Source organism: Betta splendens, chromosome 6 (assembly GCF_900634795.4).
Source record: "Betta splendens chromosome 6, fBetSpl5.4, whole genome shotgun sequence".
NCBI classification, from domain to species: Eukaryota; Metazoa; Chordata; class Actinopteri; order Anabantiformes; family Osphronemidae; genus Betta; species Betta splendens.
In genome coordinates this window covers 6668026-6684212 of record NC_040886.2, presented here as the reverse complement: position 1 = coordinate 6684212, position 16187 = coordinate 6668026, and the positions used below count along the sequence as shown (strand labels likewise).

Below are 16187 nucleotides of genomic sequence, written 5' to 3'. Positions count from 1 at the left end.
TTCCCGCCTGTTAGTCTTTATTCATGACTTGTCCCTCACTGACCATAGAAAATATGTCCACTAGAGGGAGATGTTGACGCGCCTAAACTAGTAATTCTCAAACCCAGTTACTAGGCTTAAATAAGAGGAAATGTTTGTCTAGACCAAATTATTCAGCTGCATCAGGTAACATCCCTCTTTCAATTTAAACAGGTCCATGCTGACTATTTTAATGCTGCACAAACACAACCTCAGCTGCATTAGAGCCATGAACGGACTGTGCTGATAGTCAGTAACCTTTTTACCACTTACTAATTGCTCCTTCACTAAGCCTTAGAGTGGACCTGATGAGGACCATCATCCACAGCCCCTGTGAGAATCAACTTGTTACACATAGACTGTTTATTCAGTTTATACAGGCTCAGTTAAATAGGAGGCATCACTGAACTGTGTCATTATTAGACAAGACTGGAAATTCACCAATAGTTCATCCTTTTTGCAAGACTGTCACTCTGGCCCCTCAGTTTAACTGTTTACACCGTGCTTTCACTAGGTTCAGTTACTCTGGACTAATATTAAATTAAATCCAATAAAATACATATTCAATAAATATGTAATCTGTCCTGTCACTGCCACTGTAGTGTTAACTACCTGTGCAGAGTATGGGCACAGTGCCATAGGTTATTTTACCTGCAAAGCCTTTTTAAGCCTCTAATAGTTTTTGGCTCCTACAGAAAAATACACAACAGCTAAGGTGACTCTAAACTAGTTAGTAGTAGTAGTAATTATATTTAGGGCTGCTTGAGCACCTTTTTAAATATACAGTACTGCTGTAGCGTGTCAGCATCTGGGCAATAAGAGCGATCAGCTTGAAACCAGCACCACAGAATGGCCACTGAGCAAAGATCAGGGACAAACCTCGTCCTCTGTGGTCCCATGTGTTCTCCAGCGTTAGCGTGTTGTCTGAGTGGGTGCACGCTGAACCGCTGTGTTGTCCCAGTCCCACTGTACGTTTGGACTGACGGACCAGATTAGGTCATCTAACAGGGCTTGTGTGGTTTTTTTCCCCCCTGGCTGCATGCTCTCCATCAGCCGAGGTTCCTTTCAGACCGCCTGTGTCACACTGAGTTCACGTCAGCTTCAATGCCGCTGATCTCTTTGTCTCGCGTGTCAGAGTGTGTTTTATCTGGCACCGGATAAATGTGGGGCGTTAGCTGCTACGGGGTTGATTACAGCCTCCCCCACTGTAGTCACTGCCTGCATCAATAGCCATGGAGCAGGAAGCATCCAAACATCTGTGGCGGAAGTGGTACAGTTTAGTCGCTTTAGAACCTGGAAAAACGGTGTCGCTTACAACTAAATATAAATATACATATAATGTACATAGAACATTTGACACCAGGGGAACTCAAGGCCTCCAATGGAGCAGAAATAGTCAGGAATGACACATGAAACCCTGCAAAGTCATGAATTCGCTTTTAATACTTCCGTTTTCACCGATCCACTGCAGCTCAGCCTGTTCTGAGCCATGCGGACGAGCCAGGACCTGCTCCGCAGGGAGGAGGGGTGAGGATGGGGGGAGAGGGAGCACCTCGGGCCCAAGCGTGTCATTTTTAAAGAAGGATCAGATGGTGGCAAGACGACTTTCCTGAGTAAACCCATAAATCACTGCTAAGAAGCACGTCTTGCTTCTAGCGTTTCTTCACATGACTCATCGATCAGAAAATCAGTGCTCTGAGCCTCTGATTGAATTTCACTGTAGACACGGCAGCAGCAGTTAAGTGGCACCGTGTAAAGTTTCGCTGTGGAGGGAAGACTTGTGAAAATGGATGTGTTGTGGTGGCTGCGGCGATGCTGTGTCTGTCTGTTGCCGTGCCAACCGCCCACATCGTATGAAGTAATTATGAGGAGGAGGATGCGGGGTGGTCTCCCTGTGCAGACAGGTAAATGCAGCTCGTTTAAAGTCGGGGGGGGAGGATTAAGAGAGAACTCCTCCTTTTACCCCCGAGGGAGGAGCTGGGGCATTCGGCAGCTGGGCAGTGTTGCAGGTTGATTCGTCGCCACGGCAACGGAGCTGCCTGTCTGTGGGCTTTCCATTACTCTTGTTGAGTCTTGTCCCGAGGCAGTCGTCGCCTCCCACAGCGGCTCAGAACGCGCTCACCCGCACGCGCCCGTCACCAGCACCTCACCACCAGAACCGAATCTGTCGGGTCTGTCCGAATGTGACTCTGTCAAACAGAGCAGTGTGAGCCGACATCAGGGCCCCACGGGTCGTATGTGTATATGTGTGTGCGCATGCTGGCATTAACATGGGGAGCTTGTTAACAGCGGGTTGTGTGTTGTCAGGATTTACACATTAAAGGAAGCGCCATGACCACATGTGGTGACAGGATGCAGAGGAATTGAGCCAAGTGAATGTATTCACCTCATTAACTACCTGAGAGGTACGAGAGCTAATGCTGTGTGTGTGTGTGTGTGTGTGTGTGTGTGTGTGTGTGTGTGTGTGTGTGTGTGTGTGTGTGTGTGTGTGTGTGTGTGTGTGTGTGTGTCACCAGCTCACTGTGGAAAGAAAATAAAAAAATACGTTGCATTGCACTTACACACAGGACACACAGCCCCACACTGTACAGGCATCTTTCACATCTTCCACACTCGAGGCTTTTGTTGCAGGGGCCGCGTCCTCTGCACTGAGAGCCTGACCCTAGTTAGACGCACAACAAGCGTACATGTGTGTGAGCGCGGGTGCCGCCACAGAGTGTCCGAGGCAGAGTATGTGTCCTTCCCACTCGGCTGCTCCGTCCGCGGGCCCGGATTCCAGCGAGCGGACCTCCCCGCTCGGGTGTTGGAGGAGGTGTCGGGGTCGCAGCGTTTGGCTTTGAAGGAGGCTCCAGTGACTCATTTCCCAACAATCCGTCCGCCCTCCGCATCCTCCGCAGCCTCAAACATCTCCATCCCTGCCCACTTTTGTCCTCCGGCTCGGGCAGCACGCAGACGCACACGCACGGCCACTGAAGAAAAGAGATTCTGTTTCTGCAGAAGGGGGACTGTGTGGACTGAACTAGTGTGAAAGGCCTTCTGTGTGTGTGTGTGTGTGTGTGTGTGTGTGTGTGTGTGTGTGTGTGTGTGTGTGTGTGTGTGTGTGTGTGTGTGTGTGTGTGTGTCAGCATGCATGACATTCATAGAACCACAGCCTCTACTTCGACGTCTATTCCTCAAGTTTCAAGAAGTGGAACCAGTTTTTCTCAACTTTCTTTCTTTTTTTTTTTTTTTTAGATTTACAGTCCAGCTCCAACGTTTCTTGGAAGGACCTGAAACCCAATCTCTGGCGCTGGAGCCGTTCCTTCGTGGTTCCAAGGGGGACCGTGTGAACCAAACGGACGCAGCCCCTGGGCCCGGCCCGAACTGTGCGTGTTCATGGTGGGGACAAACCCAGACTTCTGCACCTGTGGTTTTTTAATGAGTCCAGGAGCTGTATGTTTTTGCCATCATGGAGGATGACGTCCATAGGACATGACATCATTCCGTCTTCCTGTCTGAAGCACCGTGAAGCTTATAGTCATTAACAAAACCTAAAATGATTTGTGTGTATATGTTAGATGAAAATATTATCTTCCTTCGAACACATTGTGCATTTTATATGTTTACATTACTGAAGTGTGCTTGTGCTGCACTTAACCCTGCTGCCTAATGTGACTCACGCTGACCCCCTCATACAACCACAGCCCATTGGCCAAAGGTTGCCACTGTGCAGCATGTGAACAGAGGGGACCTTTGAGTCCTCCTTGGGAAAGACCCTTGAGCCATGAATAACAGGATTTCCTCTTGTTTCAGGCTTTGGTCTCGGCTTCCTTCTTCTATGGGGGATTTACTTGAGGCTCCGTAAGACGAAATCCAGCTACAGGCAGGAATTTGCAATTACGTTCACGTGTTAACGCACCAGGCAGATGTTTTTCTTTCACTTTTTAAATGATGAGAAAGACGAGTGAGTGACAGCTCGTCTCCAGTTAAAGGCTGTGGGATCCAACGTGGTGGATGAGATGGAGCGTCACTGCACGTGCTCCAACATCCACTGTGAAAAGGTCGACTCAAGCAGAATGAGTGTTCCTCTAATTAACATATTAGGTTGTTAAAGGATTAAGTCATTGCTAGCTGAGCCGAGGAGCTGAGCCCCTGTGCTGTGCACTGCCTCCATAGGTGGGTATATACTGGCCAGAAAGCTGACTCCACAGACGTCACCAGTGAAAGGTGATGATGTATTAGTGGTTTCAGATTTTCCTCGTGGCCCTTGTGGCCATAAAACCCATCCTGCTCTAAAGGGCCCCACCCGCTGGCGCTGTCGCTGGCGCTGGTTCCACCACGACAGTCCGATAATACAGAGTCTGAGCCGATTCTGTGCGATGAAAGACTTCGAATCGACCAATCCGTCCATGGCCTCATTCATAAATCACGTCCAGCTCACCCACGCGCACCAGCCCACACCCTGATCAGCGGATTAAAGACCCGCTGCAGCGGCTTTGAACAATACACCTCCGTGATCCCAGCTATGACTGATGGAGACACCTGATTCCCGGTCAATACCGCACTGTTGAAGTGATCGGGGACCTGGAGCCGAGTGTGGAAACAATATGTAGGAGCTCGCTGGGACCGCAGGAATGCACTGTTCCTGTTGAAGGGGACTTTCCAGCGTGCTGCTACTGTGGTTCTGTCACTCCTTCGCACAAATAATACCGAGTGTAAACCTCCAGACATTCATATATGTTTCTTCAGTTAAGGCGGTGAAATCTGGGCCACTTTCTCAACAGGCCATCTGAGAGTTACAGTCATTTGTCCTCCTCAAGCAATAACGTTTGGCCGTGAAACCTGAGAGATCACCGATACCCTCAATAAAAGCGGGCGATGAGTCACCTCACGGTGACTCATGCACCTTAAAACTACAAAACAAAGGTGACTGCAACAAACGTCTCAGTGGGGAAATGGAAGCGGGCGTTGAACCGAGCACAGTGACTCTCAGGCCACAGACTCGTCTTTAAAGCAGCCACCAGACTTGACTTAAGAGCAACAATCTGCTCTCAAAGGGAGCCACATGCTTTTATTGTGGCGGGACGTTCAAAGCCAGGCTGAAAACCGCTTAAGCGAGCGTCTGTGCACGGCGCCGTATTATTGCTTCATTATATCAGATGCTGTTGGCTTTTTGGGGAATTCCTGCAAACTCCTCCTCGGTTTCTTGTAATATTCTCCGTGCTGGAATTCAGCCCGCGCTCCCTTTATGCCCTCGTTCATCTTTCTTTCTCTTTCGCTTGCTTTTCCCTTGTGCAACATCTTCCACTGGCTGATTTCCTCCCTGAACCCGGGGTCATCATTACGGCTTGCAGCCATTCGTTTCGCGCCGGCCGGAGCTGATAATGCGGCCGCCCTGTTTGCTGCCGTCTGATGTAACTCACTGTAACTCACGAGTGACAATCAGCTGCTGCAGTTATTCAGTGGCCGCGGTCAGAGCTTAGACCCCCGTTGCTTCACTCTGTTTCCTCTAGTTCCTCTTGAGTCACAGTAAAATAGCTTTTTTTTCTTTGCAGCGCCTCTTTATTAACTTGTCTTGATCCACGCAGCAGAAATGATCAACGCAGACGTTTGGCTGTGTTGCTGGTGAGGCGCCGTCGTGTTACTGTAATCTGTTCTTGCTCATCTCTTCACACGCCCACTCAGGCAGGTGCTGGTAACGAGACCTTCCCTCGGATCCCAGCGAGACTCTGACCAGACTCCTGAACCTCTCGACCCGCTCGGATCCACATCTGTTTCTCACCCGTGTGTTGGAGTCTCGGTCCACCCCATAAAAGAGGAACAGCAATCATTAATGTTTATGGGACTTGTTTTAGTATGTTAGTAGTATATTTATACTTAGTTTGCTAAGTTTGAGCTGTGTTTTTATTTATGATCCTTTAATACTGTATCTTGGACTTGGAGTTTGGTTTTTGTGTGATAGTGATGCCTGTCTTGTAGACGTTCCCAATGCCGTCTCCGCTCAGTGTCTGAAGCTTCCATTCGGACAGCTGGGTCCCAAGAAACATGATCCCAGCTCACCAGTATGGCCCTGCCAACACTGTGTGTGTATATATACGCACAGTGTGTGTGTGTGGTGTGTGTGGTGTGTGTGTGTGTGTGTGTGTGTGTGTGTGTGTGTGTGTGTGTGTGTGTGTGTGTGTGTGTGTGTGTGTGGTTTCGTATATCCAGTACAGGCGCATGTCTTAGACATGAGAGGTGTCACATTCGTAAAATTCTCCGTGAAAAGGAAACCGACAAAGACAGTAAGTGTCTATCTTTGGGAAAACGCCGCCTTCCTCTGACACATGTTGAGTTTGTTTGTTGTTCGTTATAGACTCTGGGGTTATTTGGACTTGACTTTGAGACAAACGCAGCCTCAGCCAGATGAGTGTACAGATAGAGCTGGAGACGCAGATCTGCCGGCATATTTCCCTGTGACTCAGTGGACAGAAATAATGAAAAATACACTGTTGTCATGGTTGCTGAACATCAGGATAATGAATCCTTTGTGGTTAAGACCGGGGGGGGGGTCAACTCAGCCGCAGGACCGAGTCTGGGAATCAGATGACCTTCATTTGGATAAAAACTTAGAGTTATAATCAAGCGCTGGGATCTGTTCCCCCTGGAAACGTCCAGTTCCTGGTGCAGCTCTGATGTCTTTGTGTTGCCTCAGCCGTGACCTGAGGGTGTGCGTCTGTGTCGAGGTATGTGCTCAGGTATGCGCTCACCCGGACCGCACGTCACCTCCACAGCTTAAAAGGCTGCGAATACAATGACATGCGGCTGCCTGCGTTATCTGATGACCTAACAACAGTAACGGCAGCTGTGGGTCACAGTGAGGCGAAATGCACCGCGATGCAGATGTGACAGATGTTGGAGCGCGGGGCCTTGCAACATCCCCACGTTTTGGCCTCCGGGCGCCTTTTGTTTACGTGAAGCCGCGCCGTTGTGTCCTGCTGGCGTCAGCGCAGGCGCCGACGGGACGAGCAAGCGAGGAAATGACACAACAGAACCAAAAATAGAGGGTTCTACGGGCCACAGTCAGCGCGAGGAGCCGTGAGTCACGACGCGGGACAAACACACGGCCGGCCAAAGTGAAGGGCTGCTGTGTGTTGGAGATGAGGCCAGCTAACGCTTGGTGGAAGAGCCTGCCTGTGCCACACGTCCTATTTTAAACGCACCTACAGCGTTGGAACCCTTTCATTTTCCAAGCAACGTTTGCTTCTTAATCTTAGCCTGTGAAAGGCAACATCTTGTGAGGTTTGATGGATGATTCAGAAACCAGGGGCTTAAAGTAATTAGATTATTTATTTTATTAGTCTTTTCACAATAATAAAGAACATCATGTTCAGGTCATAGACCTGTGTTGACTAAAATGAGTGAAAGCTGCATCAGAACAAATTGACATGTTTCTTTCTTCATTCTTTTCCCGTGTTTATAATAAAAGCCTGGTTTTAAGGAGTGAGGATGTGTTTACAGGCCGCGCCCTCGACCCCCCCGCCCCCCGCTCTCTTGGAGGACTGAGTGTTCCCAGTGTCGTGCAGCCACGCTCCCTCCTCATAACGGCAGCGTGTCCTCTGCGCTGCGTCACAGGATGTTTATCCAGCTCCAGTTCCGAGAGGAGGCCGCGCTGCGTGGGGTCCTCTGGGCGGCGGCGTGACGACCCCACGCCCTGCGGCCAGATGTACGGCGGATCACGGCGTCTGCTTTGAAGCTCTGAGCCCACGTGTAAAGCTCTAGTGGAGGGTTTCAGCATATTTAATACATGGCAGGATGTCACCGCCTAAAAAAAGATCTCCCGGTAGCACACGTGTCTGAAACCTGCGCTCGGCCTTTGGCTCAGGGGCCAGAGGTGTGTGTGTGTGTGTGTGTGTGTGTGTGTGTGTGTGTGTGTGTGTGTGTGTGTGTGTGTGTGTGTGTGTGTGTGTGTGTGTGTGTGTGTGTGTGTGTGTGTGTGTGTGTGTGTGTGTGTGTGTGTGTGTGTGTGTGTGTGTGTGTGTGAGAGATTACATTGGTGCCAATTTGTGAAGCAGTATTTTTAGAAAGGCCTGTCCGCTCCAGTGAGACTCGTCAGATCGCTCCGGCTCTTTGATGCGTTAAATGTAGTGCGATCCCACTTCAAAGCTGTACGTAGGGGCCGCGTCGGGAACGGGAGGGGTGTGACTTCAGTATACACTTCATTACTGTGCTGCCCGCACATTCAGCTTCCTGACCTCTGACCTCTGGACATTTGTGCTCATAACACACTTCCAGTCCCTGAGATCCAGGACCGGAGGTATTTCTGGGATCCAAACAGAGCAGGCAGGTGCTTCTGGGTTGCGTTTGTCGGGAGCGGATCTGATCTCTGCATATTGTTGTGTATTGTGGTGTTTTGCATCTTAATTTAGAAAAAGGAGAAGTTGGTCAATGTTTTAACCTCGTCTCCAGTGTAAATATATAGAATAAACCACTAATAAACAACTCCTCCTCCTACCCTGGCTTCTATTACACTGTCGTTACATAAGGACTTCAAATCAAAAATCTTAACTTTATGACCTTACATTTGTAGGACATGTGATGTTGTAGGAAGCTATTTAACAGCGTTTATAACTGTTCATTAAGGCGTGGACCTCCTCTCCCACACCTTTTATTGCCCGATAACTGAGCAGTAAAGTGAACTTCCTGTGAGTTCTACTGTTCTTGTACAGAGCAGGGGCATTTGTCATCTGACGAACGGCTAAAAAGCTGCCATAAAGCAAATACACGAGCGGCAAATGAGGTCACGGGTATCAGGACTGCGTTCAAGTTTCACTCTTTAGTCGTGCATGACTGGTTATCTGACAACCTAACACACCTTGGAGGCGAGGTGTGTTCAAAGTCGCCACCGAATCTTATCGGCCATGACTCAGGCCTGCGCCAATAAAGAGTCACATTCCACCTGCCAGCAGGAAGGAAAGGGACTTTCCTGTCCTCCGCTCCCTGTTGTACGGCTGCATGTCTGACATTCACTAAAAGACGTCTAATGAAAAGCACGAGGTCTGTTACTGACTCAATATGTGGGAGAAAAATATATAATAATAGAGGAGACCGTGGGTTTATGTCAAAAATGCATGAATATTTATTCAAATAAATACAGAAATAGGAAATAATTTAAACCTTTACAGTAACACCATATCATGGATACAAATAAATTAGCATCGTGGTTTTAGGAGGAGGCCTCCCTGGAGACAACTTGAAATAGTTTTGACAATTCAAGGGTTCAGTCCTCAGTGTGGAGCGTCTGATAACTCTGCCGTCTCCTCTCGAGCTCAGTCCCGAACAATCCTTCATCTCCGGACCGCACGACCTCGCCTTCCGTTTGGTCCGTGTATTACATGCTTTATGGTCCGCATTGACACTGGAAGGAGATCAAAGCGTGTGATTAGTTTCGCGACTCCCGCACGTCTTCCCGTGGCCGGCATTCATTCACAAATCACGCCGTGGAGCGCGTCTCACCATATAAGGAGCGGCCATCCGCCGCGGCGCCGCTGCGGCTCAGGGCGCCCTCGCCATGCGCCTCTCCTGCTGTCCGGGCGACGCGCTGCCGTTGTCCTGCCGCGTTTTAAAGTCCTGGATGGCCCTCCTGTTCTGGAAGTCTATCAGGGCCATGGTGATCACCGCGTTCCAGCAGTTCGGCTCCCCGGAGCACCGGAAGTCGATCTCCTTGTTGTCGTTGGTGACGATGGTGAAGTAGACGAACTTCCCGGTGCGCTCCACGCAGTCCACCTTCTTGATGGCCTGCAGCTTCAGCTCCTTGGCCTTGGTGCGCTTCTGCGCGTCCGCGTAAATGTTGAGGCTGTCCGTGGTCAGGACGCACGTCTTCCGCTTCCACAGCTGGAGCAGGTTGTCGCTCCGCTTCTCCAGCTCGCCCTCCTTCAACACCTGGCACATCTCCGCCGCTGACATTCTCATCCTTTAACCCCGGCGGGTTCGTGAAGCCCCCGTTTCCCTGCCGCGTTGACCAGACGACCCCCGAGAAGGAGCTCGACGAGGGCTGTGATAATCCAGACTCGCGTTGTGAATGAACAGCGGCGGCCGCCGACCTCTTATGCCTCTCGCACAGCCCCGCCCACATGACGTCAGACGGCTTGGGAATGTATCAACAGTTGCCAGTGGAGTAATTCAAGGCTCTGTGTGGGTGGAAGCTGTGGAGAAGGGGGGCAGAGGAAGTCCTAACGTGGACCCAATTACACAGCCTGCATTGTAATTAGTAATCCACATCCTACTGTGGAGATTAGTCCAAATGTTTACCCACTCCGCAGTAAGTGATTCATGCTAATGTGGTTAACTACCAGAGGGCACATCTGGAGAGTCTGGCCTGGGAGCCAACGGTTACTTCATAGGGCTTTAGGTCCAAATGGAGGATTTTCCTTCATTTTTCTCCCCATAACAGTCTGGAAATTGACGCCAAGGTGCTAAAAATGCCTTCGAGTGCTGTGATATTCCTGCAGATGTCAACCCACGGAAACGTCCCTTAGAACGTTCTTCAGTGCAGCTGATTCATCAGACTGAACGTTCATCAGAGAAGAGAAAGCACCAGAACTGGTACAGTATCCAGAACCCCCATACAAACTGTACTGGACTTTACTGGCTCATCATAAACCATTTCCTGTCCAAATATGTGAAATGCTTTATCATGACGGCCCCTCGCAAACAGCTGACATTATCTCCTGGAGTCACTGTGAATCAGCAGGGGGAGGTGGGAAGGAAGCGGATAGGACCGTGTGCTCACTGCAGCGCTCTGCTCAAGGGCACACTTCAGTCTCCCGTCCGCGCTCGTCTGTCAGTCGCCGCTCGGCCCTCGCTTCCTGACGGGACCGGCCATAAAAGTTCACACATCAACACGCCGCAGCGATCACACAGGCGCAGCCGTGGTGAATCAGCCTCAACCGGCGCTGGAGCCAGGTTGGTGAACCCTGTGATCATAGGGAGGAGAAAACCACATGTACTGAGTCAAACAGGACCGCTTCCACTTTATCTGGTCCCCCAGTGTGTGTGTGTGTGTGTGTGTGTGTGTGTGTGTGTGTGTGTGTGTGCACTGAAACAGATTTAAATTTGTCTGAGGAGCATGGAGGTGGATCTTCTGCAGACATGCCCAGGCAGTGACTCAGTGTGGAACCGGGCGTCTGCATTTGCTAAAGGAGGATCAGGCGTGTCCATGAGTGTGAGTGTGCTCACCGTTGGTGCCTATCTGCTTGTGTGTGTGTTAATAATATTAATAATCAATGAGGTAAATTACAGTAATATTATGCAGATGTTTATTGTCACTGGTTAGACGTAAAGTAACTCATTTGGAGGCAACTTTCCACACGATGATGATAAATGTCAGAAAACAAACAGCTGAGTTACAGCAGCAGTGATTCTGTCACTGTTCCTCAGGCTTGTGGCAAAGCGCAGCACATCCGGAGAGAGTGGGACCGCGTGATGGGATTTCTGGAGGTGTGTTGTGAAAGCGCTCTGTTTAAAACGCTTTGGTTCCCAACGTCCCCACGTAGACAAAACAAATCCCTCCAGGAAGCGAAGTCCTGCCTCAGCTGCAGCCACCAGCCATTCCTGATCCCAAAACACACACTGATAAAAGCTGAGCGTGTTGTTGTGTTGTTCTCGCTCGCTAGTGAGATGGAGCAGTGCAGCCTTGGGGTCATGGGTGTGACGGAACAGCAGGTGGAAGGACCAGAAAGGCCCGGAGTCGGTAGTCGTGTCGGGGCACGAGGCTGTGAGTCACAGCACACAAAGCAGAGGCCGATACAGAACAAGTGGATTCATGGAGTCACAGTAGAAAATAAATGTCAGAGGTTAATAATATATCTACTAAGTTATTTGGGAATACTGTATATATACTGTAACCTGGCAACGTTCATGTATCGGTGGTAGAGGTTTTATAATTGATGCTCATTTTTTTTATTGAGCAGCTAAATTGCTGCAATAAAGATTTGAACATCGCAGATGAAAGAGACACGTGGAGAGACGTGCCGCAATAAAGTGCAAACAAAGGTGCGGGGTCCATAAAACGTCGCACCCAGCTCCATTTCACCACACGCTGAGTTCACACAGCAGCGCGTTCGTCATGGTCCAAACAATGAACGAAGACAGGAACTCTCCAGTTAGTTGAACTATTCAGTCAAGACTCTTAACGTGTCACTAGAACACAAGCATCTCCAACAGATGAATGTGTCAAATGTGTTGTTTCACTCTTCAAGGCCGGGGAGAATATTTTTGATGATGAGCTTCCAGAGAAAACGATCATTGACGCAGAACCAGTGCAGCTCCTGATCATCGTTACAGGTGGATGAACCGGAGTGTGTGCAGCCATTAACCAACACACGTCAACTATACATAGTCAGGGTAACAATGGGGATCCGCTGGTAACAGCTGCGCGCCGGCACGTTTACCACACACACACACACACACACACACACACACACACACACACACACACACACACACACACACACACACACACACACATCCTCTCTCTGGTGACATGCCCTTGTGATGAGGCTCCGCAGCTATTTGAGGCATTGTTCTGATAAGCCCCGTGTGTGTGTGTGCGCGCGCGTCTGCGGCCGCGCTGGCATTCATCAGCGTGGGAAAAAGAACAAATGGCTGATGAGGCCGGCGGGCGGACAATGACAGCAGTAATGGCCACGTTAAAAAACAGCGAGAGCAATATTTACAGTTACAGAACACGCAAAAAAGTAATGGAGAGAGAAAAAGATGAAAAGATTTCACTGAAGCGTGCGTGAACCTCTCATTCACGCGTGATCATTGCGTGATCGCCCCCCCCCCCCTCCCCATCCACTCACGCTGCGCGAACCACGTGAGGACAAACCGCTGAGAGTGACGTGGTAATCTAACGAGTTTCTCCCAAAGTGCCGGCGCTTCATTCCTGTCACTTTGCGAAGAATGGCAGGTATGCGGGTCCGCTGTGTGCGCCTGGAATGCGGCGGTGACCGCAGAGCTCCGCTGCGGGTTTTATCATAAACCCGGCGCACTGCTGCGGAAAAGAAGGGAGTTCGTGGATGCTTCGCGCTTGATTCATCGGAACACAGAGCACCGCCGTTTCTTCAGATAAGCCAGACCGGGAGGTGATTGATGAGTCGGGGAAGTCTCCTGCATGTTTGCTCATTTGTGGTGCGGTGATTAAAGCCGTCTGCACCAGATTGGAGGCCATCAATCAAAACCGAGTCATATACATTCCTTTAATAATTACCTCAGTTTACCCCAGTTCACCTGGCTTCCATGGATTCCTGTAGACCTGACAGGAAGTGTGTGATGCAATAACTTAATGCCAGCCCAGCTTAAACCCACATTTCACAATGGGACTCATCTCCTCCTGATCTCCTCATTGTCTGAACGAGCGCGGCGTCTGATTTGTCTTCACTTTTCAGTTGGATGCGGGTCTTCACTGACAGCGTTATCGGCCCTCGGAAGTCAGGGAGCGCCATTCAAGTTCCACGCGCCACACCTAGTTTCCTGTGCACCCACGGCGCCATTCGCAGGCCCTGGCGGACGTGTGCGGCCCTGTCGCTGCGCTCCGATTGGGTGCGAAACCGGCTTTCCCACGCAGACCGAACAAAGACTCGGCTGCAGGCAGCGCCGCATATGATCCGACAGGCTTCACAGCAAAGTGGAAAAGCATAGAGGAACCAAGCGTGCCTGCTTTACAACTACTATAATACCCGTTTGTCCATTTTTCTGCTGGGATAGACTCCAGCCAGGAAGTGGCATGGAAAGAACGAGCCAAGCAGCCTACGCTCCTTCCACTGGCGTCCTTGACGCGTCCAACATTGTGCAATGCAGCACAAAAAGGAGGTTTCAAGGAGTTTTGGCTAAGGATGATGGTTTACTGCGAGGCCCACGCGGGAGCTGTTAGTCACAGCCGTGTTTTGTCTCAGCCCTTGAGGAAGTTGTGCACCTCCCTCCCCAAGGACACAGCCCTGCACCAAACCCAGTACTGAGCAATGGAGCAGAAGCCTGTCGCTGCTCCTGTTAGAGTTACAGCACAAGCACAACTGGCCCTTGATACAGTGGCCTTTGCAGCATCAGTGACTTAGTGAATCATCTGGGGATCATGATCACATCAAAATGTCTGGATAAGATCTAAACATACCAGCCAAAAGGCAGAGAGTCCATGAATCCACATGTCACTCTGTACTTCAGTAACCATGGTAACATTATCAGATCTGAGGGGTAATGGGGTCTTTATCATGATGCCAGTTCAGCTCATTCATGTCCACGCCAGCAGCATGAAGCGCCTCTGTTCCCTTCTTTCCTTGGAACCCCGCGCCGCTTCCGACTGGGACAGGACGACACAAAAGACCCCACACAGACTCACCCGTTCACACACGCTCACTATGCGGGCTCACGCTCACGTAAAAGGAGCTGCCAAGAGCACCTTTGGGCCAAGAGTGGGACGGGTGGGTGCAGCTGCAGCTGGAGGAGGAGGAGGATGGGCAGACAGTCGGGATGAATGCTCTCCTTTGTGCTACTGCTCCGAGATGAGCACCCAACAAAGATCATGTCATAACTCATCTGATTTATATGTGTTGTTGATGCGGTTACACCTTCTCGGTCCATGCATCTACACACACACACACACACACACACACACACACACACACACACACACACACACACACACACACACACACACACACACACACACACACACACTCAACACAGCCTCAGACAGCAGAGGAGGCAGAAGCCTGGCTGGCGTGAGCCACTCTTCTGGGAGTGCAGGGTGTGACTGGTGCTACACCAGCGTCCGCCCGCTGTCCAAGTTGATGATTAACAAGCAAATGTGTAATAATGTGGTTTTATAGCTGTCCAAAAACCTGAAGCTATTTGCTGAGGGAATTATTTAAATATCTTAGTAAGTCTCCGCATTGACTTATAACAATCCCCAGCATTAGTGTCTGAATTGAAGCTTAAACCGTTATGAATCACGCAGTCTGCACTGTATAACAGTTCATGTCATTCCTGATGATGTCGTCTCCGATGCTCTGGTGTTGGTTCTGCATGAGAGTAAAGTCTAAGCAGACGTGTACGAGTCCAACAAAACTCTGTCGCTTCACTTCCTTTTCACAGACACGAGTCTTTAGACACAATCAGGCTCCTTGTTACAGAGAGTTGGTCCTTAAGCCCCAGAATGACCAGAGTCTTGTTCACAAGTCTGCTGAGCAAATTCCCCTAAATTACAGTAGCAGACTGGAGACGGATGTTAGTCTGCCTCCAAAGCATTCACTGCTCATAGACTTATAGGAGAGTGTTGACAGTGACCTTGCCTGTGTCATCATCTTGACCTAATCCAGACTCGTATTTCTCACACAATCACGTCGTCGCCTCTGTTGCCATGAAGGTGAAGATAAACACGCACAGTAGTGTTACCGGACAAGGTGACGGGATAAGAAAGCATCTGTCTCTCAGCACTTGGCACGAACCTCTAGGTTGCTAAGACACAGAGCCGCTCTCCTCCTCCAGGAAACTTTTGAGCTCTCGCTCATTATCTCCCACAGCGCATTACGAGGGTCTCCCAGCAGCCAGCATGCTTGCTCTATCTACAAGGCAGGATTCCAGGCATTCTGGACGTCTCCACTGACGATGGGCAGACCATGAGCACATTCTTCCAACCATGATGTTAATAAGTCGCCATGCAAAAAAAAAAAAAAGAAAAAAGGTCAGCATGCTGAGGCTGTGACCGTGTGCTTGGCTCCAAGTGCATGCCAATCATTTGCTAATTGTCACCTGATGCCTAATAGTAAGGTCAGTGTGTGGCTAATCCAGCATCCTGTCACATTGTGCTTTCAGCAGCATGTGCATTCACCTCAGGAAGGGGGGGGAAGAGCCCACTCAGCAAAAACATAAAGAGTCGGAGATCATTTACAAGTTTACAAAACTACTGGTCAAAAATATTAATGTATTGCTGACTTTAAATGACTTTCTATTCATAATTATTGAGGCCATTGCGATCCTCTCAACACTCAAATCTCACATAGATTGTGAATTCAGTATTTAGCATGTCACATTTGAACTCAAATCAGAATCTGGTTAAAGCACAGCACACACCAAAGGGTCACAATCCACAAAGGGAAGCTTAGCTGAGCTTTAGCCCACTAAGCCCAAAGAAAGGACACAAAACTACACAA

At 49.7% G+C, this 16187-nt stretch overlaps 1 protein-coding gene and 1 long non-coding RNA gene across 2 annotated transcripts; one reads left to right on the top strand and one right to left on the bottom strand.

Annotated features, from left to right (window-relative positions):
- Positions 1 to 9091: 9091 nt before the first annotated feature.
- phlda2 (pleckstrin homology-like domain, family A, member 2) lies at positions 9092 to 10065 on the bottom strand. The gene is made up of 2 exons (XM_029154865.1): positions 9493 to 10065; positions 9092 to 9394 (listed from the first exon to the last, which is right to left on the bottom strand). The coding sequence occupies exon 1, from the start codon at positions 9946 to 9948 to the stop codon at positions 9532 to 9534; it is 417 nt and encodes a 138-aa protein (XP_029010698.1). The 5' UTR covers positions 9949 to 10065; the 3' UTR covers positions 9092 to 9394; positions 9493 to 9531.
- A 613-nt stretch (positions 10066 to 10678) lies between these two features.
- Positions 10679 to 11868, top strand: LOC129604261 (uncharacterized). The gene is made up of 3 exons (XR_008694996.1): positions 10679 to 11200; positions 11416 to 11475; positions 11652 to 11868. It is a non-coding gene; the product is annotated as an uncharacterized LOC129604261 (long non-coding RNA).
- The last annotated feature ends 4319 nt before the right edge of the window (positions 11869 to 16187 follow it).

Bases quoted from the DNA above. Each gene is read 5' to 3' on its own strand.
- phlda2 (XM_029154865.1), bottom strand. From the start codon at position 9,948: ATGAGAATGTCAGCGGCGGAGATGTGCCAGGTGTTGAAGGAGGGCGAG.